The sequence below is a fragment of the Thalassophryne amazonica genome, chromosome 11, assembly GCF_902500255.1.
Source record: "Thalassophryne amazonica chromosome 11, fThaAma1.1, whole genome shotgun sequence".
In the NCBI taxonomy this organism is placed as follows: Eukaryota; Metazoa; Chordata; class Actinopteri; order Batrachoidiformes; family Batrachoididae; genus Thalassophryne; species Thalassophryne amazonica.
In genome coordinates this window covers 79,010,326-79,035,506 of record NC_047113.1, presented here as the reverse complement: position 1 = coordinate 79,035,506, position 25,181 = coordinate 79,010,326, and the positions used below count along the sequence as shown (strand labels likewise).

Below are 25,181 nucleotides of genomic sequence, written 5' to 3'. Positions count from 1 at the left end.
CAGGAGGTCTGGGCGGCTTTGCTTGAGCTGCTGCCCCTGCGACCCGACTCCGGATAAAGCGGAAGAAAATGGATGGATGGATGGATGGATGGATTTGGAATTAATGGTGGCTGGTGTCAAGTGTTTGTTAAAGCTCAGCAGAGGTGTGTGTGTGTGTTTGTGTTCTGACTGTGCGGACGGCTGTTGGTGTTTCTGACGGTGACGTTTTTATCAGTGGGCAGATAAACGGTGAGGTCACTGCGTGAAGGTCACTGTGACTGTGTCAGACTGAAAATTCTCCCGTGTGCCAGTCACATGCTCTGATGGACACATAAAGTACGTAACAGTGTTAAACTTATCTGGTCAGCATGGTGGCACGCGTGTCAGTATTTAACACTCTTCAGGGTCAACTAGAAGCAGAATTCTTGTTATTATTATTAAATCTGTTGAACATCCTTGTAATTAGTATTTTTAAGGTTTCATTGCAGTTTTCTGTAGGTTCAAGTCACATCTTCAGATCAGACAATAAGTCCAAAACCAGTGTGCACTACTATTAGAACAATACAATTAAAACATCACCTTAGTTAGTTGGTTAGTTACAGCAGGTAAAATAAGTATTGAACACAGCACCATTTTTTTTTTTTATCAGTAAATATATTTCTAAAGGTCCTACCGGCATGAAATTTTCCCGATGTCTGTAACAAGTCATCTAACCCACGCATACAAAAAACCTACACAAATAAGTACAGAAATGAAGTTATGTGTAATAAAATGTAATGACACAGGGACAAAGTATTGAACATGCTCACTGAAATTTATTTAATACTTCGTACAAAAACCTTTGTTTGTAATGAAACTTCAAGATGCCTCATCGGAGGTAGAAAAATCCACTGGTCCAAGGTCACAGCCCAGTAATTTCTGGCCTATGTCTAGTTGATATTTTCCTCTGCTAGACCAATGTCTAGTCAGAAATCTTGTCGGTCTTGTGATTAAGTGTTCACAAGTCCGATTTTTTTTTTTTCAAAATGGCGCCTTAAATAGCTCAGCCATTCAATGATTACAACAGGGTTTTGGATAGTGAGTCGTCCAGCCTTGATTTGGATGGTCAATTTTCAAAAAAGACGGCGGGAAAAAGCCGTGACCGGCGTGCTGAAAGCTGTCTAAAATGCAGAGTTTTCCAAACGAAGTGTGTCTGTGTGCGTGTGTGTGTGCATGCACGTGCGCATGCATAGGGCTGCTCTGCTCGCTCACAGAGGGGGAAGGGCTGAACGGAACAGGTGTGTGTGCAGGTTCTCACATTAAGCAGGTGAAAACTCTGAACTTTAAAAAGCTTTTTTTTTTTTTTTTTTAAGTATTTATTTTAGATCATGAGTTAATGTACTTGTTTTATGTTCAAGCACAGAACATGACTGAGGAGAAAAAACGGGATGTATTCCATCATCACATTAAAATGGACTCCAGTCAGAATAAAAATACAAGCTGCTAATTTGTTAATTTTTCAAAGTTATTAGGCTGCAGCTATATGTTTGTTTATTTCAAAGCAAGTTACCTCTTATTTTATTCTTATTTGCAAAAAAACATGGAGTCTAATCAGCCTGCTTTGTTCTGTTCAGTTTATATCAGAGTTTTCCTGCACATGTCCAGGTATTTTTTCCTTCTTTATAAGAGTTTGGTGTTTACATTCAAAGTTTAAAAAAAAAAAAAACAATAAAATGTTCACACTTTTCTTAATAGCAGTTCTGTAATTTCAGAAATGCAACAGAAAACAACCACAAATCAGAAAAAGGTGGAACTGCATTTAAAATGAAGATAAAAATTAAAAATGCTGCCCTATTCCCAGTTTCTCCACTCATATCCACAGAAGCCAAAAATTCTTCCAGAGTTGTCTTGGTGGCTTCCCTCACTTGTCTCCTTCCAGAATGGACATTTAGTTTTTGACACAGATTTACCATAAAGTACCACAATGTTAGTAGTTCTGAATGATTGTCAATGAAGTCTAAGAAATATTCAGTGACTTGGAAATGTTCTGCCATTTCTCAAGAAAACTGGTTGTAAAAATGATTTAATTAATTCTTACATTTAGAATAAACTGTCCTGTCCCAACCTTGTTTTTTTTTTTTTTCTTAGAAAATGCTGCAGGCCTTAAATGTTGGAATGGATATATATATTAACAAATAAAATAAAGCTGAAAACAAAACATGAAATATGTTGGCTTCATGCAGTCTACAATAAATAGAAGTCAAAGTAAATGTCAGGATCATTATGCCCCACACACACACACACACACAGTGCTCACTGGAACGTTCAGACGTTTAGAAATCCTTCTGTAACCAATGACTGCAGTAGGTTTTGCAACAATAAGGTTGTGAAGATCTTGAGAGCTCTTTGCTTTTACCCATCATGAGATGTTTCTCAGACTTCTGCTACAACTCTGAACTGTGTCACATCCAGAAATTCACAGATGGCACAGCCATTGTTAGAACCATCAGGGATGACAGAGAGGAGGAGTACAGGTTCTACCAGTCCACAGTGTCCTCTTTTACTTGGGTGGGCAGAATATCCAAGAAGGACACATCCAGGCTGATCAAACTGATCAGGCGGGCTGGCTCTGTGGTTGACATGAAGCTGGACTCTCTAGTGACAGTGGCAGAGAAGGGAACACTAGACAAACTGCTGGACAGTATGGATGATGCCAGTCACCGTCTGCACACCGTCATCAACAACCAGAGGAGCCTCTTCAGCCACAGACTGCTCCTTCCCAAGTGCAGGACCAACAGACTGAAAAACTCCTTTGTCCCTCAGGCCATCAGACTGTACAACTCCTCACTCAGGGGGAGGAGGAGTAACAGGAAGACAGAGGACAGGAAGGAGAGGAACCAACTATATGGCTGTTTTTGTTTTGTTTATTTCAGATGGACAGATGTGAGCAAGGAGATAAAACAGTAGTTAATGAAGAGCTTTGGACATATTTTTTGTTTTTGTATGTTTGATTGTAAAGCTACTGTTGTGGTTGTTACAGGAGATGTGCAGATCTAACCGTGAATTACACATCAGAACTTGTACGTCAGAGTGAGCAGCACACAGTGTTGTTTGTGGTCCACGCTGCAAAACTAATTCCTTTTATATTGTTTTGTGTTGGCCCCATCACCAATGGGGTCAAAGAGGTCAAATCATTAAGGCACCCAGATATTACTGTGAAAGTTACCTTGTGTCATCCTCCAAAGCTGAGGAAGCTGAGCCCAGAGATGTTTTTGTCCTTTCGGGATAAAATACAAACACGGAGGCTCAGCGATATGAACTGAGATTAGCAAAATGTTTCTTCTTAATGATTTGTTGGGCAAACTGCAAGGCCCAAACTTTCACAATTAGAGTCTGAGACCAGGGACATTTAGGTTGGAACATTTGGCAGTGGCAGCTGAGTGCAGTAACTCAGAGTAACACAAATACAGAAGTGTCTTAGGTCATTAAAAAAAGAAGGCCGTGAGGTGTAGATTAAGATGGTTTGCTGAACACATCATTGGTCAGTGCCGTTTAAGAAGGAAAACAAGTCTTTACCATCACCTGAAAAAGTAAAAAGCTTTTATTATATTTACTTTATAATAATTATATTCATTATAATGACGTTACAAAGATAGCTAGTTTGTTTTATGAAGACAAAGGGTTTTGGTTAATGAATTGTGTTTCTTCAGGATGGTCAGAAAACTCTTCAAACTGCTTCCATCATCAAATGATGGATTCTGAAAAATATTTATTGATTAGAAAATGAAGGGACAAAGTTGAATTTTTTTTTTTTTTTTTTTTTTTACATTATTCCTGGGTGCAGGTGTACTTGTAGGTCACAGGGTCGACTCCTTGATGCTGACTTAAAACGAGTATAAACGGCGTGAGGCATTTATGCCTGAAGCTTTCAGGTGGAGGCCACAGAAATAGACTTTGCTAACAGGACGCGGCATATGTGAGGCCGCCTTTGAGTGTCACATTCAAATCAAAGTGACGGGAGGATTGGAATGTATCAACAGTCATACCTGAGCCAGTCAGAGCATGCAGATGGACAGCCGCACTGGAGATGGGCGAGCCGTGACATGTTTTGACTGCAGGTAAACACGCATCGCCTCTGAACCTGCGTGCTGTAGTATTGGAGAAAGGCGCCGTTCCCTCTCATTTGACTGTACGCTCACCGAGGCTCCAAACCAAGCCCCAGTCTCAGGTTTCATCAGTCACTTCACAGCCAAACGGGGCGCATGCCTGTCGCACCAAAACCTACTCCAGCGGTGAGGTACTGATGAGAACAGTACAAATGGGGCAACCCACGTTAGTGTCAGGAACGTGCCACATGACACAACGTGGCAGCGAACCAGCAGCCACTGACCCGTCCCTCCGCAGGGGGACGCTCCACTGTGGAGGGGCGCTCCACTCTCGCACCATTGATGTTTTTGGCGGCACATCAAGTGTGTTTATTGAACAGTCACTCCCATCTCTGTTATTTCTTACTCTGTGCGAATCATCTGTGAACTATGACTGATGTCCTGTTGGTAAAATGACGTGACTCCGTCTCCCTGTCACATATGAAATCCGTTCAGTGCGGCTCAGCAAGGCGGTGCAGACGTCATGTGCTTAAGCTAATGCTGTGGTAGGCGGTTAAAATAACTAAGAGCTGGTTAAAGTTGACTGTGGCGTCCGGTGTTGTCGGTGCTGCTCAGCACTTTGGTTTCCTGTCTGTGTTCTTGGCTGTCGTATGAACTCGACAGTCTTCAGGTGTGTCCCGTGCACGTTGTCTTTTTTTCTAAATCGGCATGCTTGTGTCACGTGATTGAACGTGTAGTAGCAGATTCAGTCTGAGCTCTTTTCTTTTTTTCCTCCTAAACAGATATGGTTCTAAGTTCTAACCATTTTTGACTCCGTTTCTTCTCTTTCCTGTGTCCTTCCCCTTCATTTCTTCTCCTCCTTTATTTTGGTTTCCTCCTCACTCTGCTTTCCTGCTCATACTCCCCCCCCCCCCCCCCTTTGCATGGCAGGCTTTTCTGACCAATGGCTGTGCTCGCTGGAGATGTTAAGACACGCCCTCTACTTGACCCCTGTTGGCTGAGGGGGGGTCGCACTGGTAATATAGGCTTCTTTCTTTTCTCAGTTTCTCTTCTTTTTATGTCTACACAGAAATGTCAAAGGTCAAACTGTAAGTTATTTCATTTTCAGTTTGTTTTGGTTCATTGAACATCTGAATCTGGACCACGTTCATGGGCAGTCTGAAGTGTGTGCGTCTGTCTGTCTGGCAAAAAACTCACCACATAACATGATGCTAACAGGGTAATGTCATCACATAACAGGGTAATGTTATCATCGCATAACTTGATCCTAATAGGGTAATGTCATCACATAACTATACATAATTATGTGATAACTTTACCCTGTTATGTGATAACATTACCCTGTTAGCATCAAGTTATGCGATAACATTACCCTATTATGTGATAACATTACCCTGTTAGCATCACGTAACATGATGCTAACAGGCATCACATAACATGAGGCTAATGTTTACCTGGTTATAATCACATAAGATGTGACATGAGGGAGTTTTCATGCTAATTGCCCAGTTTGTGTCCCATTATGTGATGCTAGCAAGTTTTCATGCTAACGTTAACCTGTTAGCATTGCATTACGTGATGCCTGTTACCGTTGCGTTATGTGCCACAAGCAAGATTTCATGCTAACATTAGTCTGTTAGTGCAAGTTTTAAAGAACCGTGAACGATTAAATCCACGGTGAGTTGCGACTTTAAGTTGCTCCCCTCACTCGGCTCCTCAGCCAACACAAGTATTTATATTTTTAAGTGCATTATAAATGCTCTTGCTCACAGTGGAGGTGCTCAGCTCATGCTAATGTTGAGTGCGATGTCGACCCCTTTACATTGCAACTAACCCCAAGCTAGCACCAATCCAATTATCCAACATATGATACAAAGACAGTAACATTAAAAGGAGGAAATATTTCATTAAGAAGGGCAGTGAACACATTTGTCAGTGTTTTTCTCAGCAGTTACTCAAAGAAAACAATAATTCAACAGATTAGACAGATTTTATGGCTGTGATCATAAAGTTTATTTTATTCATCAACTTGTATTTCATAAATGCTATGAAGAAACTTACTAAAATAGTTAGGCCTAACTTGTTTTTTGGAATATTTTATATACTTGACTAATTTGCTAAAATTCATATTTTCAGTGTTTTTATGTTGGGGTATTTTGGGTTAGTTTCCCGGGGGGGTCATGCTAGTCGATGTTTGTTAATGGCAGTGGGACAGTGGCAGAGGATAGTCCACCGCTTCAGTGACAGTAGAGATTTGTGCAACCAGATGATCAGAGGCCTGTGATGGCTCCACCTCTCTGCTGAATGAACTGGATGGGTTCTGTGTTTATCTTGAGTCATTCAGCACCATGCCTGTGCAGAAGCTCCCCCCACCCTTCAGTCAAACAGGTGATCATACTGTCTACAGACAGTGTTAGAAAAACACTCAGCAGGATCAATGCTCGCAAAGCTTCTGGTCCTGACAACATACCTGGCCACGTTCTGAGGGATGGTGTGGGAGAACGAGCAGATGTCTTCACAGACATCTTTAGCATCTTGTTGAGTCAGATGGTTGTCCCCACATCTCACAACAACCTACCTGTGGGGCATATGCACTGATGACATTCATCATCACCCCTTCCATTTCTAACTTCACACTCATCACCCTGTCAGACACTCACTTAACCTCCAACACACTCTTAACATACTCTTCCTTTAAAATCACCCCAACACCATTTCTCTTCCTGTCCTCACCAGGATACAACAACTTGAACCCCCCGCCTATGCTCCTGCTCTTACTTCCCTTCCACTTGGTCTCTTGCACACACAGTATGTCTACCTTTTGTCTTCTCCATCATATCAGCCAGCCCTCTCCCTTTACAAGTCAAACTGCCAACATTCAAAGTCCAGACTCTCACGTCCACCCTCCAAGTTTTCCTCTTCTCCCGCTGTCTGTAGACACGTTCACATATCTCCAAGGCCTGCTTATGGACTAGATGAAATTTAAATTAGTCTGAATAAGATAATCAATGTTGAATCACTGCTCAGTTTGCGTACAAGACAAACTGCCAACACCAGGTACCTCACTGACCACGTTCTACTGTCTACCATATTTCTATATTCTTTTTGTATTCTGCCGTTTTTTGTTTTTTTTTAACTCTGTATTGTCTGTATCGAAACCCGATACCAACATAATTCATGGATCAGGAGTTGTGCAATCCAGGAGCCACGTCTGTTTTTTTTTTGTTGTTGTTTTTTCTTCTTCTTCTTTTTTCTTGCTGAAACATCTCCTGAAGGGATTCCTTGCTGACTCCCGCCATCTGCAAATTGTGGAAAGGACCTCCCGATAAAAGATGAGCTTCAATGACACACGGACTAATGATAAATGCCTCCATTCAGGAAATCCCCCCCCCCAAGTCCACAGCCAGTGAGCAGGTGAGCATTAATATAAGCAACACTGGAGCTGGCTAAGTTTTTATCACATGTACGCTGTGTCCGCAAGCAAGACAGCAACATTAGCAAAGCTGATGTACCGAGAGGAGGACACTGTGTCAGGACCTACGTACAATATAGCAAACTTAATCAAACATTTGAAAGAGCACCACATTGAAGAGCCTGAGGATTTTTTTTAGCCGGGGGACAGAAAGACAAAAGGAGTTGACAGGAACGTTACGACGATATACCCAGACTGACTCCAAATTTGAGTAAATTAAGTACATTTATTAATTTTTCGGTGGTTTATTGTTTCATTTTGGAACTGCGCTCCTTCTTTAAAACTATACATGTACTTGGGTCAGGTGTGCCATCTGATATTCAAGAGATGAAACTTTAGCCACTGACCCAACAATAAATAAAAGTACTTAATTCTTTCACCAAAACATCAAATCTAGGCTTGCATCTTAGATGTACCTTCTGGCTAATTGTAGCTGAATTTTCAGGTCTCCTTTTTAAGAAAATCCTTCTCTAAACACTTCATCATGAAACTGTATAACTGGGAATACATATAAAATCAACAATAATGATAATAATATTAAAGCAAACGGACCTCTGGTATCAGAATAGTATCGTATCGGCAGATATCCAAATTCAGGTATCGAGATTGGTCATCTGCCAAAAACAGGCCTTTGGACTCTGTGTCCAGTAGAGTGACGCCCGGTGCTGTTGACTGGTCCAATGATTTGGACAATTAATCTCTTATTTCAGAGATAAAATCTCTGATCTTAGACCATCTTCTGTATTTGAGGTGGAGTCAGCAGATCCATCCATGTGTCATGCTGTTTTTGATTGTTTTAATCCTTTATCTATTTGTGGGCTGACTAAAATTGTTAATCAGCTTAAGTCTTCTTCCTGCACTTTGGACATTGTTCCAGGTCATTTGTTTAAATATGTTTTTCAGTGTATTGCGCCATACATTGCTGAACTTGTGAATGCTTCTCTATCAAGTGGCTGTTTTCCGTCAGCTCTTAAACATGCTGTAGTCCAGTCCGCTCATCAAAAAGAGCAAGCTTGATCCAAATGTGTTGTCCAACTATAGACCCATCTCTAAATTGCCACTTGTGTCTAAAGTCTCAGGGAAAGTTGTCTATGACCAATTGCAGGCTTATCTGGATCTTAATGAAATAGGGGAGAAGTTTCAATCTGGTTTTAAATTAAGACACAGCACTGAAACAGCCCTTTTAAAAGTTTTTAATGACCTTCTTTTAACTGTTGATGCTGGGAACTCTGCGGTTCTTCTGCTTTTAGATTATCTGCAGCCTTTGACACAGTGGACCACAGTGTCTTTGTGACTCGCCTCGAGACGCACATAGGTATTAAGGGTTCAGCGCTAAATTGGTTTCGGTCCTATATCTTTCCAATAGAAGTTTTTCTCTTAATGTAGGACAGTACTCTTCCTCTGTGTCTCCTCTTAAATATGGCGTGCCCCAGGGCTCAATTTTAGCACCTCTTCTCTTTGCTTTGTACATGATCCCTCTTTGGGTCTGTTTTTAAAAAGCACAAAGTCTGTTTTCATTGTTATGCAGACGACATTCAGATTTACCTTCCTGTAATTTCGTGTGATACCCAGGCTGCTGTAAAAATACTACAGGACTGTCTAAATGATGTACAAGTCTGGATGAGAGCTAATTTTCTGAATCTTAATAAAAATAAAACTGAGATTTTAGTGTTCGGGCAAAGTGACCCTCTACAAGGACAAGACAGTGTTATTGGTCCTCTGTCCACTTTTTGCCGCCCTTTTGTAAAAAATCTAGGGGTGATAGTTGACCCATTGTTCAGATTTGATAAGCACATCAGCTCTGTCATCAGGGCCAGCTTTTTTCAGATGCGGACTCTTTCCAAGATTAAATCTTATTTTACTCGAGTTGATTTTGAAAGAGCTATCCATGCATTTATAACGTCACATCTGGATTATTGTAATGCTCTTTACATTGGGTTGGACCAGCGCTCCCTACAGCGCCTGCAGAGTGTACAGAATGCTGCAGCCTGCCTTTTGACAACAAAGAAACATGAGCACATCACCTTCTTTAAAACAAAGAAACATGAGCACATCACCCCTGTGCTCTGCACCTTACACTGGCTCCCTGTTGGCTTTCGTGTTAAATATAAAGTTTTGCTGATTGTTTTTAAGTGTCTGCACTGTATAGGCCCAATGTATCTGAGTGAGCTCTTGCAGCCGTACACTCCACGTAGGGATCTGAGGTCAGCTGACCAGCTTCTCCTGGCTGTTCCTAAAGCCAGGCTTAAATCCAGAGGTGATAGAGCCTTTTCTGTGGCAGCACCACGACTCTGGAATGATCTTCCGCTGACTGTCAGGTCCTCAGAGTTGGTGGGACAGTTTAAGTCCAGACTGAAAACCCATCTCTTCTCCCTGGCTTTCAACACTGGCTAAGTGGTATATGCTTTGCTGTGCTATTTTGCTCTGTATTTTTAGATTTTTATTTTTTATTTATTTATTTATTTTTATTATTTTCCTTGTTAATATTTTACACTTTTGTATTGCTATTATTGTGAAGCACTTTGGTCAGCTGCAGCTGTGTTTTAAATGTGCTATAATAAATAAATTTGAATTGAATTGAATTAATTGATGTAGATGTTGGAGAGGGTTGGGCTCAGACTGCGTCCCTGTCTGACCCCCTGCTTTGGACAAAGAAGTCTGTATGTTGTATGTTTGTTGCTGCTCGTTGTTTGTGGACACAGCCCACTTTCCAACAGTTTGGACAGCAGACCTGTGGGCCAAATGGAATTGAATGCTTTTTTAAATCTACAAACAGGAAATAGTTTGCCTTTATTTTTGCTTCTTTGGTTGTCAGTCAGGGTGCTGAGGGTGAAAATCTGATCTGTTTGACGGTCAGTTTGGATTTGCTCAGGGCTTGTTTTCAGTCAGGCCGTGTAGGAGTCTGTGGTTGATGATCAGGCAAAAGATGTTCCAGAGGTTTGTTGTCAGTCCTTGGTTCCAAATATTGTGGAAGGCCCGGAGCTCAGAACACTGTTAAAGAGCTTTAGTGTAGCCATTTGGGATCTGTGGATTTGATCATTTCATTCAGGATGTTGTTGACACCACAGACCTTCTTGGTTTCTGTGGATTTGATTTTGTCCTGCAGGTTTTTTAGGGTCATGGGGTCATCTAGTGGGTTCTGGTCAGTTCTTTTAGGGTCATGGGGTCTAGTGGGTTCTGGTCATCTTTGATGTTTGACTCTCAGCTTTGTAGTTTGTTCTCTTTGGTTTCCTTTATTGGGCCAGATGTCCTGGTGAAGTGGTTTAACCCACACAGCTCCAGTTCCTATGGACACATCTTCATGTTTTTGGTTATTTTGGTCTCTCGCTCTTTCGCTCGCTTGCTCGCTCTCTCGCTAGCTCGCTCGCTCGCACTCTCGCTAGCTCGCTCACTCGCTCGCTCTCTATCTCTATCTCTCTCTGCATGAAGTAAACAACATGTGACACCTGAGAGTTAATTACGGATGTCAGTTGCTATGTGCGTCTGTTTTGTGCTCCAACTCTTAAGTGGAAACTTCAAGACCTGTTGTTCCAGTTCAGCGTATTCTCATGTACAGGATGTGATGTGGACGGCACTGTGTCTCTGGATCAGGACGTTCCACAAACACATGAACATGTCCTGAGCATTTAATTGTCACTCAGATGTGAACAAGCCCCGTGTGTGGAGATGGTTAACTAGGACATGGTGTCTGTGTTTGTGAGCAGGAGTCGACCTGGACACAGCTCTGACTTGACCCTGCTCCCACATTCCAGACGTGTCTGAAGTTCTGTGATGCACCATCAGTCAGCCTGAGAGATCAGCGGTCAGAGAGAAATCCTCCCTGAACGTGAGCTCGGGTCAGAGCCACGGTGGGACGGACTGGTATGGTTTTTCCCATGCTCACGTTCTCGTTCTGTCTGCATGTCTCCACCCACCTCTGCTCCACGCGTCCACAATTGATACGAAGTGGAGTTAGTAATGGATTGACTGATGAAAAACTGGGTGGGAAAGGATGCCTGTGTGTCTGTGGCCTAATACATGAATCAGTCAAGTGTGTGTGTTCAGGATGTCGTGGGAACACACACACACGCACACTTTGAGACCAAATTGGTTCCAAAAGTAGGAAAACATGAAGGTCCTTGTTTTTCTGCGGTGTGGTTGCGGATGTGCATCTTCCGTAACGACTGTTAAAAGTCAGTACAAACGACTGCACGATGGTGAGACATGCAGCAGACACCGTTGGTTAACGAGAACATAATCACAAGTTGAAGTATTTTGTGTTTGAGGAGGACGGTCGAGGCATCATTAACATCGGCCCAAATGACACAAAGTTTACCAAAGCGCCTAAATGTCAGATCCAGATCTGTTTTAAATACACGTGTGTTGTTACATTGATGCAGCTGTAATTTAGTCATAGCTTATAGCTCTGCCCCAACCATTAAAATACATTGTTTATGTTTTAAATAAAGATTTCCGCTCCACAGTTTGGAATAAAATTTGAGTAAATTTTGCATGACTTGCACATTCCAAGTCAGATGACATCATCAACCAGCGCTTCGTAGCATTTTGCTTGCACATCCTTGCTATGATGCAACGCTATCGTGAAACTATCCCTGAAAAATAAAATAAAATTTTAAAGCGCAGCAAATTTTAAAGTGTTGTACAGTGATGAAGCAGTGACTCCAAAGCTTCACTCAAACTTTCACTACTTTGTGTCACGCTGTATTTTTATTTTGTATGTTTTACTTTTTTTCTAGCTGCCCCCCCCCCCCACCTTAGGCGTTGACACAGCAGCTCGTGATCATACTGACATCTACTCGTCCACTAATTTATACCACAGTATTGTAATATAAGAATGAATTTCTTTCGGCTTCTCCGTCAAACGGGTTCAGATCAATGAGCACGTACTTTAATGATCTGCTCTGGTTTGGTTTGTGATGCGTGTCAGAGGATTCTTTGATTTATTTGTTTGGTAAATGCTGTTAAATTGTTAATATTGTTTGTGAATGTTTGGTTAAAGCTTAAATGACTAAATTTGGATCTAAATAAGTTTTTTTTTTTTTTTTTTTTTTTTTTTTTTTTTTTTAGGTAGGTATTGAATGTGCTGTTGAGGTTGTTTTAATTTCTGGTGTTCTGGGACTAACCTGAGCTCTTTATGACGTTGTTGGACTTCTTTCAGTCACACCGGCAGGCTTTTGGTCCTTTGTGATTGGAAGCTGCTCCTCCACTGAATTCTGAAACCTCCTCACAGACAAAACACTGAAACCAGAAACCTGCTTGTCATGTGAGTCGACCGCTCGGTCAGAAGCTCTTTGAAATGTTCTCATACCAGCTGGAAGTGTTTGTGGAGGAAATGCCCGAACCTCAGAAGTTCTAACGATGGACAAACTGAAGCACCGTGAACTCTGAAACACTTGGCTAAAAGTGTGATATTGCCACCTTTTAACAGTTTAGTTAGAAAAATGATTCCTGCTGGTTTTCAGGTGATCTTCAGGAAGCCTGATTGTGTAATCAAAGCAGAAACCAAAAAACCTTTTTTGGCCAGGATCCTGATGCGGTTTCTGATCTTTTTTTTTTCTTTTTTTTTTTTCTTTTAGGCAAAAGAATGAGTCTCTTTTCAACCTTTTTTAATAATTGCTGTTACACATCTTTTGGTCAGGTGGAGGTTTGCGGTGTACCTTTCCGCAGTTACTGGGTCGATCTGCTCAAAACTTGACATGTGAGTGAGTTCAGCTGTTTGTTGCCAGGTTCATCCCAAAATTAGGTTCCTGTCGGGCCACAACCGTGAAAGTTATTGTGATTAGAAAAATACCCACTTTTTCCATATGAGACCCAGTTCAGCGAGATTTTGTAGGCGAGTTTGACTGTGTGTTGCCAGGTACATGCCTGAATTAGGTCCTGATCAGGCTGGAACCCTGAAAGTTATTGGGGTCAGAAAAATACACCTCCTCCCAAATGGGAAAGTTTTCAGCTGTCGGAATATTCCAAGACGCACACCCAGATGTCCTCAGATCACTTAATGTTACAAACTGGATTTGACCTGCCTGCTTTGCGTGCAGTCTAACAGATAAAAACAAGTGCTTCATATCTGTCTGGGACAAAGACGTAGGTGCCTGATTGAATGTTCTGTTATTGCTTATCACGCTGTCAGTGTGGGTGTGTGTTTTGGGGCAGTGAGGTGATGCTCAAAATATTTCACATGGTTTAGATGTTTAATATATCAAATGAAAGCTCAATTTCTGTAGATTGTAAAATTGCAAATTGTACAGGGGTCAAAAGTTAAAAGTTGCTCCAATTTTGGTAAAAAGTGGTACTAATTATTGGTTGAGCTAATAGGATTAATAAATTGAATAGTTTTGACTGTGTTGAATGTTTACTGTCCAAAGTAAAAGCCAAACAAGGTCAAGGCCAAACAATCCATTGGATTCTATGACATCTGACATACCCCGTAACATGATAACTATACATGATACATGGCGCAAACTATTCCTTTTTAAAACTCTGTTAACCCGGCCAATAATTTGGATCACTTTTTACCAAAATTGGAACAACTTTAACTTTTGACCCCTGTACAAACTGAAATTGACCTTTGTCGCCATTCTTGCTGTTTTTACATCATAACTCCAGAACATTCAGTCATAGATAGTCCAAACTATACCTTTTTGGAATCTTTATGTTCAGGCAAATAAGGTGGTGTTGTTTTCAATATGACTTGAGCGTTTATAAATTTTGACCCCAGTGTAATTCTTCAGTTGATCTCTCTCCCTGGCAGTCTATTGAAATTTCAAGTGGTAAGTCGGGTTTTGAAAGAGTTTGTTTAAAGAGTATTTGTGCCGAATGTGGTACTTGTACAACCCCTGGCAAAAATTATGGAATCACCGGCCTCGGAGGATGTTCATTCAGTTGTTTAATTCTGTAGAAAAAAAGCAGATCACAGACATGACACAAAACTAAAGTCATTTCAAATGGCAACTTTCTGGCTTTAAGAAACACTATAAGAAATCAGGAAAAAAAATTGTGGCAGTCAGTAACGGTTACTTTTTTAGACCAAGCAGAGGGAAAAAAATATGGACTCACTCAATTCTGAGGAATAAATTATGGAATCACCCTGTAAATTTTCATCCCCAAAACTAACACCTGCATCAGATCAGATCTGCTTGTTAGTCTGCATCTAAAAATGAGTGATCACACCTTGGAGAGCTGTTGCACCAAGTGGACTGACATGAATCATGGCTCCAACACGAGAGATGTCAATTGAAACAAAGGAGAGGATTATCAAACTCTTAAAAGAGGGTAAATCATCACGCAATGTTGCAAAAGATGTTGGTTGTTCACAGTCAGCTGTGTCTAAACTCTGGACCAAATACAAACAACATGGGAAGGTTGTTAAAGGCAAACATACTGGTAGACCAAGGAAGACATCAAAGCATCAAGACAGAAAACTTAAAGCAATATGTCTCAAAAATCGAAAATGCACAACAAAACAAATGAGGAACGAATGGGAGGAAACTGGAGTCAATGTCTGTGACCGAACTGTAAGAAACCGCCTAAAGGAAATGGGATTTACATACAGAAAAGCTAAACGAAAGCTATCATTAACACCTGAACAGAAAAAAACAAGGTTACAATGGGCTAAGGAAAAGCAATCGTGGATTGTGGATGACTGGATGAAAGTCATATTCAGTGATGAATCTCAAATCTGCATTGGGCAAGGTGATGATGCTGGAACTTTTGTTTGGTGCCGTTCCAATGAGATTTATAAAGATGACTGCCTGAAGAGAACATGTAAATTTCCACAGTCATTGATGATATGGGGCTGCATGTCAGGTAAAGGCACTGGGGAGATGGCTGTCATTACATCATCAATAAATGCACAAGTTTGTTGATATTTTGGACACTTTTCTTATCCCATCAATTGAAAGGATGTTTGGGGATGATGAAATCATTTCTCAAGATGATAATGCATCTTGCTATAGAGCAAAAACTGTGAAAACATTCCTTGCAAAAAGACACATGGGGTCAATGTCATGGCCTGCAAATAATCCGGATCTTAATCCAATTGAAAATCTTTGGTGGAAGTTGAAGAAAATGGTCCATGACAAGGCTCCAACCTGCAAAGCTGATCTGGCAACAGCAATGAGAGAAAGTTGGAGCCAGATTGATGAAGAGTACCGTTTGTCACTCATTAAGTCCATGCCTCAGAGACTGCAAGCTGTTATAAAAGATAGAGGTGGTGCAACAAAATACTAGTGATGTGTTGGAGCGTTCTTTTGTTTTTCATGATTCCATCATTTTTTCCTCAGAATTGAGTGATTCCATATTTTTTTCCTGATTTCTTATAGTGTTTCTTAAAGCCAGAAAGTTGCCATTTGAAATGACTTTAGTTTTGTGTCATGTCTGTGATCTGCTTTTTTTCTACAAAATTAAACAACTGAATGAACATCCTCCGAGGCCGGTGATTCCATAATTTTTGCCAGGGGTTGTATCACCATTTGAAGGATTCCTCTGTAAATATGCGGTTATCTGTTGTAGGGCTGCAGCTATGGAATATTTTTGGAATCGAGTAGTCTATCGATTATTTTATCGATTAATCGAGTAATCGGATAAAAAAGTACTTTGGTATTTTTAAACAATATCAGTAGTGGCAGCGTTCTCCCTAAGCAGTGGCACAATGTCACTGTGCCATCATGCAGATTTTTAAGTTTAGGATGTTCCCTCTCTCTCTGTTTTCCCAGGTAATTATTTATTCTTTCACATAAAGTTTTAGAGCTTTGCCAAACCATAAGCCCAGGCACTCTGTGAAATCTTCAGTCTGCGGACAGGACATTCTTTTTTTTTTCTTATTGAATATTTCATTTGCAGTTTTTATTGCTGTGATTTATTCACTGTTTAGTGTATATTTCTACATGCCGTACAGAGCAGCTCAAACTGAAGTCAAATTCCTTGTTTTCTGTGGATACTTGGCGAATAACAAAGCCTTTGAAAAATGGCTGTGGAATGCAACATTTCCACAACAGCTGCACTGATAAATTAACTCTACAGCCTGTTGATCAAAACTCTTATCACATCTGAATATAGGCTTCTTCTTTTTTTTGAATAATTAAACATGATTAATTTAAAGCGCGCTTCCTTTCACTTCATCTGCAGAGGTGGAGAGCAGCCAGTGAAGTGAAGCAAACCACATTTAAGATTTATATATATATATATATATATATATATATATATATATATATATATATAAACACACTGCTTCACCTTTAAATGTATAATAAGTCAGTTTCAGACGATCAGCACAGACCGTTTCTCTTAAAAGGTTTTATTTTAATCAGCATGTGGCTTTGTGAACTTGTAGCATCGCCTGCTACATTGATTAGGGCTTACATTAGTTATGGGCATGCTCTACGGTCTTCTTCTTGTTTTTTTTGTGGGAGCGTTACAGTGCCACCTATAGGCCTGGCATATGTACTACAGCTTTAAACAAAGCTTTGCCTCGAACATTTTTTGTAATCGAATTATTCCAATTACTCGATTAATCGTTTCAGCCGTAATCTGTTGTACTATCAGAGGAAAGCTTTACGTCGTCTCATGCTGACATTAACGGGTCAAACTGGGGTATCAGAACTGGTTTTACTGCATCGTACCATGGTGATTGTGATTTTTAATGACCGATAGGAGAAAAAGTCTGAGTCCTCTTCAGTGTCTTGGACGTGTTCCTCCCAGGACCGACTTCAGTCCCACTTTCAAAATTGAGAACATCAAACCAGCTTTTCATTTTATTTTTTAAATATTCTATGTTCAGTTACATGATTTATAACCAATTTTTCCTCATTACACCTCCTCTTACTGTTTTTTTTTTACCAAAAAGATTACCAAGAGATTTTTACCAAAAAGTTAAAACACCTATGAAACTTAACTGTCTTGATCTTAACTGTCTTCTGCTGAAGAGTTCGACGAGCTGTTGCAGAGGATCAGATGGAGGTTCCTGTTTATCCACTTTAAATCTACTTTAACACGAGCCCCCTCCCCCCGATCTGCACCAATTCAATTCTGTTATTTTTCTTTCTTTTTTTATTCCAACATTAAATTATTTAAACATGTTTACAATTTCCTGGATTCCTCACAGTGTTTTATAATGCTATTTTTAGTGCAGACAGACTTTATTGTAAACATTCAGTAAAATCTTGTTTAAAATCTTTTTTTTTAAATCCTCCAGATAAACACGCAAACAGAGATAAAATAAAAATGTTTTTAATTAAATAAACTGTACATTCTTCTTTTTCAAAAAAAGAAAAAGGGGATATTTGAAGCTGTAACTTTTTTTTAAATTCTTAATGTTTGTCCCTGGGATCAGGATGGTGACGAAATCTTTAACCGAGCCAAGCTGCTGAACATCGGCTATGTGGAGGCACTGAAGGAGTACGACTACCGGTGCTTCGTCTTCAGCGATGTCGATCTGATCCCCATGGATGACCGCAACACCTACAAGTGCTTCAGCCAACCGCGACACCTCTCTGTGTCCATGGACAAGTTTGGCTTCAGGTAACCAGACCCCCCCCCCCCCCCCCCCCCCCCCCCAACTGACGCTGCTAATTCTTGTAACACACACACACACACACACATCAGAGTGCTGTCTCGAAATGCGCTGGCAGCAAATTTGGGATTAAGGAATTTTAAAGCCTGGTTTGAGTTGTTAATCTAATGCAAATTAAGCCTGGTTCCCACCGAATAATGAAGGATGAATAATGAGCCACGCATGGGTGTGTCAACGATTATTTGAAGAATGACCCACGTTTTCATCTATCACATACCCGCTATGAAGGTGCCTCTGTGTGTCTTTCTGTACCCTGCATGTGCCATGGTGTGGGGTGGACAGGTGTCTTTATTTTCTTTATATATGTCTTTTTACGATCTCAAATAGGTGCTTCAATTTTGGAATAAGTGGAGGGTAAGTGGACTTTTTAGAGGCGGACTAACAGGTCTTTGAGGGCCAGAATTTCTGCTGATTGGCAGGTGTTGAAATACTTTTTTTTTTTTTTTTTTTAGATTATGTCTCTCACAGTGGACATGCACCTAAGATGAAAATTTCAGACCCCTCCATGATTTGTAAGAGGGAGTACTTGCAAGACTGCAGGGTGTTCAAATCCTCACTGTGTGTGTGTGTGTGTGTGTGTGTGTGTGTGTGTGTGTGTGTGTGTGTGTGTGTGTGTGTATATATATATATATATATATATATATATATATATATATATACACACTCAACAAAAATATAAACGCAACAGTTTTGGTTTTGCTCCCATTTTGTATGAGATGAACTCAAAGATCTAAAACTTTTTCCAGATACACAATATCACCATTTCCCTCAAATATTGTTCACAAACCAGTCTAAATCTGTGATAGTGAGCACTTCTCCTTTGCTGAGATAATCCATCCCACCTCACAGGTGTGCCATACCAAGATGCTGATTAGACACCGTGATTAGTGCACAGGTGTGCCTTAGACTGCCCACAATAAAAGGCTACTCTGAAAGGTGCAGTTTTATCACACAGCACAATGCCACAGATGTCGCAAGATTTGAGGGAGCGTGCAATTGGCATGCTGACAGCAGGAATGTCAACCAGAGCTGTTGCTCGTGTATTGAATGTTCATTTCTCTACCATAAGCCGTCTCCAAAGGCGTTTCAGAGAATTTGGCAGTACATCCAACCAGCCTCACAACCGCAGACCACGTGTAACCACACCAGCCCAGGACCTCCACATCCAGCATGTTCACCTCCAAGATCGTCTGAGACCAGCCACTCGGACAGCTGCTGAAACAATCGGTTTGCATAACCAAAGAATTTCTGCACACACTGTCAGAAACCGTCTCAGGGAAGCTCATCTGCATGCTCGTCGTCCTCATCGGGGTCTCGACCTGACTCCAGTTCGTCGTCGTAACCGACTTGAGTGGGCAAATGCTCACATTCGCTGGCGTTTGGCACGTTGGAGAGGTGTTCTCTTCACGGATGAATCCCGGTTCACACTGTCCAGGGCAGATGGCAGACAGCGTGTGTGGCGTCATGTGGGTGAGCGGTTTTCTGATGTCAATGTTGTGGATCAAGTGGCCCATGGTGGCGGTGGGGTTATGGTATGGGAAGGCGTCTGTTATGGACGAAGAACACAGGTGCATTTTATTGATGGCATTTTGAATGCACAGAGATACCGTGACGAGATCCTGAGGCCCATTGTTGTGCCATACATCCAAGAACATCACCTCATGTTGCAGCAGGATAATGCACGGCCCCATGTTGCAAGGATCTGTACACAATTCTTGGAGCTGAAAATGTCCCAGTTCTTGCATGGCCGGCATACTCACCGGACATGTCACCCATTGAGCATGTTTGGGATGCTCTGGACCGGCATATACGACAGCGTGTACCAGTTCCTGCCAATATCCAGCAACTTCACACAGCCATTGAAGAGGAGTGGACCAACATTCCACAGGCCACAATTGACAACCTGATCAACTCTATGCAAAGGAGATGTGTTGCACTGCATGAGGCAAATGGTGGTCACACCAGATGCTGACTGGTATCCCCCCCCAATAAAACAAAACTGCACCTTTCAGAGTGGCCTTTTATTGTGGACAGTCTAAGGCACACCTGTGCACTAATCATGGTGTCTAATCCTCATCTTGATATGGCACACCTGTGAGGTGGGATGGATTATCTCAGCAAAGGAGAAGTGCTCACTATCACAGATTTAGACTGGTTTGTGAACAATATTTGAGGGAAATGGTGATATTGTGTATGTGGAAAAAGTTTTAGATCTTTGAGTTCATCTCATACAAAATGGGAGCAAAACCAAAAGTGTTGCGTTTATATTTTTGTTGAGTGTATATAAATAAAATACCCAGAGGTAAAGAGTGCAGAATAAGAGGGCTTCTTAAAGAAAAATGAACAGGTCTGTATGAGCCAGAATTCTTTCTGGTTGGTAGGTGTTCAAATACTTATTTGCAGCAGTAACATACAAATAAATTATTAAAAATCATACATTGTGATTTCCGGATTTTTAATTTTTTTTATTTTATGTCTCTCACAGTGGACATGCACCTAAGATGAAAATTTCAGACCCCTCCATGATTTCTAAGTGGGAGAACTTGCAAAATCGCAGGGTGCTTAAAATACTTATTTTCCTCACTGTATATTTCTTCTGCAGCTTACAAGTCACCATGATACAACTTTTAACTTTGTGTTATGTCTTCAAAATCAGTCTTTTACGTGTTTCTCCTTCTGTGTTGCCGCACAGCTTGGTGCTGCTTTTAGCGGATTCACTGGAGTTATTTCTTCGGCGGCTTTACACACACATCCACTTCACGCAGCCATCCAAATTTTAACTTTGTGTCCGTCCAGTATTGACTGAAAAATCACTCTTTTGTGAGCTGGTGTTCTGCCTAAATGCTCGTTTGTATCAGTGCGCACTGCGCACACACAGCGGCGCTCATGTGATCCATTAACAAGATATTAAATCAACTATAGATATACTTCCACAGCTACAAACTGTTTTAGCTATAAAAGCAAAATACAAAATACATTCCATATGGAGCAGGAAAGAGAGGAAAAAAAAGCATCCAGATGAAACAGTCCTCTGTGATTCCAGAAGCGATTAGAGGTGTTTTCAACATCCAAGGTTTGGCAGAAAATAATTAATCCGCTAAAAAATAATTATTTTATATACAGCATCCAGCGTACAGAGCGGGTGGAATTGTGTGCACAAGAGCGCAGCCGCTCTAAAAATAGCCTCTCAGGTCCTGCGTAGCTGCCAGGCGCAGGGATAATGGGCTTTTAGCAGACTCGTAAGCACCACGCAAATGCCTCTAAACTGTTGCAGTAACTCGTACACAAACTGCACCACGCTGTTGTTGCTAAATTTTGAACTTCTTGAAATTAGTGCCACGCTCAGAGAGGAACCTCATTAACTGAAGATAATACCTCTCAGAGCCACAAAACTCCCACAATAGTTGAATAAACCCTTTTGTAGCAAAGAAAACATGTTGCATGGCTCATTATTCATCTTTCATCATTCGGTGTGACCCAGGCTTTACCAGGAGACTTCATTCAAGAAGAGACTCTGTACGTCAGACTTCTGGTTCCAGTTCTAAATTACCTGTTTGGTTCTGTGTGAGGAAGGAGCAGCTGCAGGAAGTCACGTTGGCAGCCCCGCATTCAGGTCTTACCTGGGTGCTCCCTCCTGGCTGAGTCTCTGGAGTCCTCAGCAGTGACACACCTGTGTGTTTTAATGAACGTGAGCATCTGATGGTTCCTGACAATGCAAGTAGTCCATCTTATGCGGGTGTCTTTAATCAGCCAGAGAGTTCCAAAGACGTGTGGTCATTGTCTTTAGTCCCAGTCTCTCTCTCGCTCTCTCTCTCGCACGCACACACAGGAGACCTCATTATTTTTCAGTTGCTCTGTTTGCACGTCGGTTTGCTGCTTAAGTCCTTGAACAGGATCCACTTAATCCTCTGAAAGGACTCTGGGTTTAGTTAGCCTTTTCAAGGAAGTTTTCAAAAGGCTCTTTGAAATAGAAAAGTATCCGTGGATCATAAATAATAAAGATCAAATTATCGAGTCAAACTTCAGGTGTGGGAACCAGGGCTTTGAACCAGAATTGTTTCCCAACTGGTTTGTTTTGAACAGAAGTGGTAATTTATACATTTGTGGTTTAAAAAAAATACACACACAGACACATATATATATATATATATATATATATATATATATATATATATATATATATATATATATATATATATATATATATACAACCCCTGGCAAAAATTATGGAATCACCGGCCTCGGAGGATGTTCATTCAGTTGTTTAATTTTGTAGAAAAAAAAGCAGATCACAGACATGACACAAAACTAAAGTCATTTCAAATGGCAACTTTCTGGATTTAAGAAACACTATAAGAAATCAAGAAAAAAAGATTGTGGCAGTCAGTAACAGTTACTTTTTTAGACCAAGCAGAGGAAAAAAATATGGAATCACTCAATTCTGAGGAAAAAATTATGGAATCACCCTGTAAATTTTCATCCCCAAAACTAACACCTGCATCAAATCAAATCTGCTCGTTAGTCTGCATCTAAAAAGGAGTGATCACACCTTGGAGAGCTGTTGCACCAAGTGGACTGACATGAATCATGGCTCCAACACGAGAGATGTCAATTGAAACAAAGGAGAGGATTATCAAACTCTTAAGAGGGTAAATCATCATGCAATGTTGCAAAAGATATTGGTTGTTCACAGTCAGCTGTGTCTAAACTCTGGACCAAATACAAACAACATGAGAAGGTTGTTAAAGGCAAACATACTGGTAGACCAAGGAAGACATCAAAGCATCAAGACAGAAAACCTAAAGCAATATGTCTCAAAAATCGAAAAATGCACAACAAAACAAATGAGGAACGAATGGGAGGAAACTGGAGTCAACGTCTGTGACCGAACTGTAAGAAACCGCCTAAAGGAAATGGGATTTACATACAGAAAAGCTAAACGAAAGCCATCATTAACACCTAAACAGAAAAAAACAAGGTTACAATGGGCTAAGGAAAAGCAATCGTGGACTGTGGATGACTGGATGAAAGTCATATTCAGTGATGAATCTCGAATCTGCATTGGGCAAGGTGATGATGCTGGAAATTTTGTTTGGTGCCGTTCCAATGAGATTTATAAAGATGACTGCCTGAAGAGAACATGTAAATTTCCACAGTCATTAATGATATGGGGCTGAATGTCAGGTAAAGGCACTGGGGAGTTGGCTGTCATTACATCATCAATAAATGCACAAGTTTACATTGATATTTTGGACAATTGAAAGGATGTTTGGGGATGATGAAATCATTTTTCAAGATGATAATGCATCTTGCCATAGAGCAAAAACTGCGAAAACATTCCTTGCAAAAAGACACATAGGGTCAATGTCATGGCACAGGGTCAATGTCAACGAGCAGATCTGATTTGATGCAGGTGTTAGTTTTGGGGATGAAAATTTACAGGGTGATTCCATAATTTTTTCCTCAGAATTGAATGATTCCATTTTTTTTTTCCTCTGCTTGGTCTAAAAAAGTAACCGTTACTGACTGCCATAATATTTTTTTCTTGATTTCTTATAGTGTTTCTTAAAGCCAGAAAGTTGCCATTTGAAATGACTTTAGTTTTGTGTCATGTCTGTGATCTGCTTTTTTTTCTACAAAATTAAACAACTGAATGAACATCTTCCGAGGCCGGTGATTCCATAATTTTTGCCAGGGGTTGTATATATATATGAAAGAAAACATCCTTTCCAAACTGGTTCCATGTAATGGTCCCACAGAAAACAGAGAAGCAAACAAACATACTGTAGCAGGCAGCAGAAACGGGACACAGTGTAAAATAAAACCAGTGGTGGGCACAGATCCGCGAATTAGCAAAGCTAACTTTTTTGTTAGCTGGTTAGCTTTTCAGCTAACTTCGAAAACCATCAGCGGACCAATACCAATTAGCTTCCGCTAAATTTAGTTCTGCTAACTTTTAGTCCGCTAACGTTTTTTTTTTTTTTTTTTCCTGGCATAGTGAGTAAAGCAGAACGGTCAAAAAACATTTGTAAACATTAAAATCATACATGTTAGTTCCCAGTAAATGGGGCCTGCCTGCCAGGCTGCTACAAAAAACGCATTTGCATTCAACATACAGTGCATCAGACGTGTGGAGAAGACATCAAAAGTAAAGCAGTTTTGACTTATGGTTTAATTTATAAACTTATTCTGGGTAGTTTATCGACATTAATATCAACTCTGTCTATCTTTTAGTTTTAAAGCAATGCGCTAATTTTGAAGGTTTGAGCATTAACGCACACAGATGTCAAAAGACATCATGGGAGTCTCCTCTTATCACTGGTTGGTTGGTTCATTTATTTGTAAAAACCAACACACAACTTACTGTAACGTGTATTGGTTTTTACAAATAAGTGTGTATTTGTAAATGCCTTTTATTTTTCATTTGTTAAAAAAGGCATTTGCAAAACTGAAAATTCTGTTTAAGTATGATCCAGTGCAGCATTTAGCAACCGTGTGATTGATGGTCACTGTTCACACTCAAATCCAGTAGATGACAGTGTTCTGTTCATTTTCCCATAATATCTTTTGCCATCTGTGCACATTAATGCTAAACCTTAAGAATTCGCACATTACTCAGAACTGTCAGCTGTGCTTAAACACAAAACTGGCTTGTCAGTAGCTGACAGTGTACCAGAGTCAATAGTAAAAGTTAGCGGTTAGCTGTAGCGTCCGCAAATTTTTTTTTTTTTTTTTATCGGTTTAGCGTTATAAAAGTCAACTTTTCAGTTAGCAGATTAGCGGTTTTCAAAGCTAACCTTTTGGTTAGCTCTGCCCACCACTAATAAAAAGAGGAGGGGGGTCTGATCACTTGAAATAGACTTATTGTGTATTTAAAGTGAAGCTGTGTGTTTCTTGTATTTTTTAAAGACACAGCGCTGTGTCGGTCTCAGCATCACAGATTACCCTGAGCAAGCCCTCTGCTGTCCATCAGCTAAAACTACAGTCGTCACACAACAACAACAACTCATAACCATAACCCCTAACAATAACTCATAATTCCTAACCATGACAATAACCCATAACTCCTAACCCC

At 40.5% G+C, this 25,181-nt stretch overlaps 1 protein-coding gene across 1 annotated transcript in view; it reads left to right on the top strand.

The window, feature by feature from the left end:
- LOC117520914 (beta-1,4-galactosyltransferase 1-like) overlaps positions 1 to 25,181 on the top strand; it is a 74,527-nt gene that overhangs the window by 28,959 nt on the left and 20,387 nt on the right. Inside the window, exon 3 of the mRNA XM_034182257.1 lies at positions 17,867 to 18,054. Within this exon, the coding sequence (XP_034038148.1) occupies positions 17,867 to 18,054 (188 nt within the window). The remainder of the gene's footprint in view (positions 1 to 17,866; positions 18,055 to 25,181) is intronic.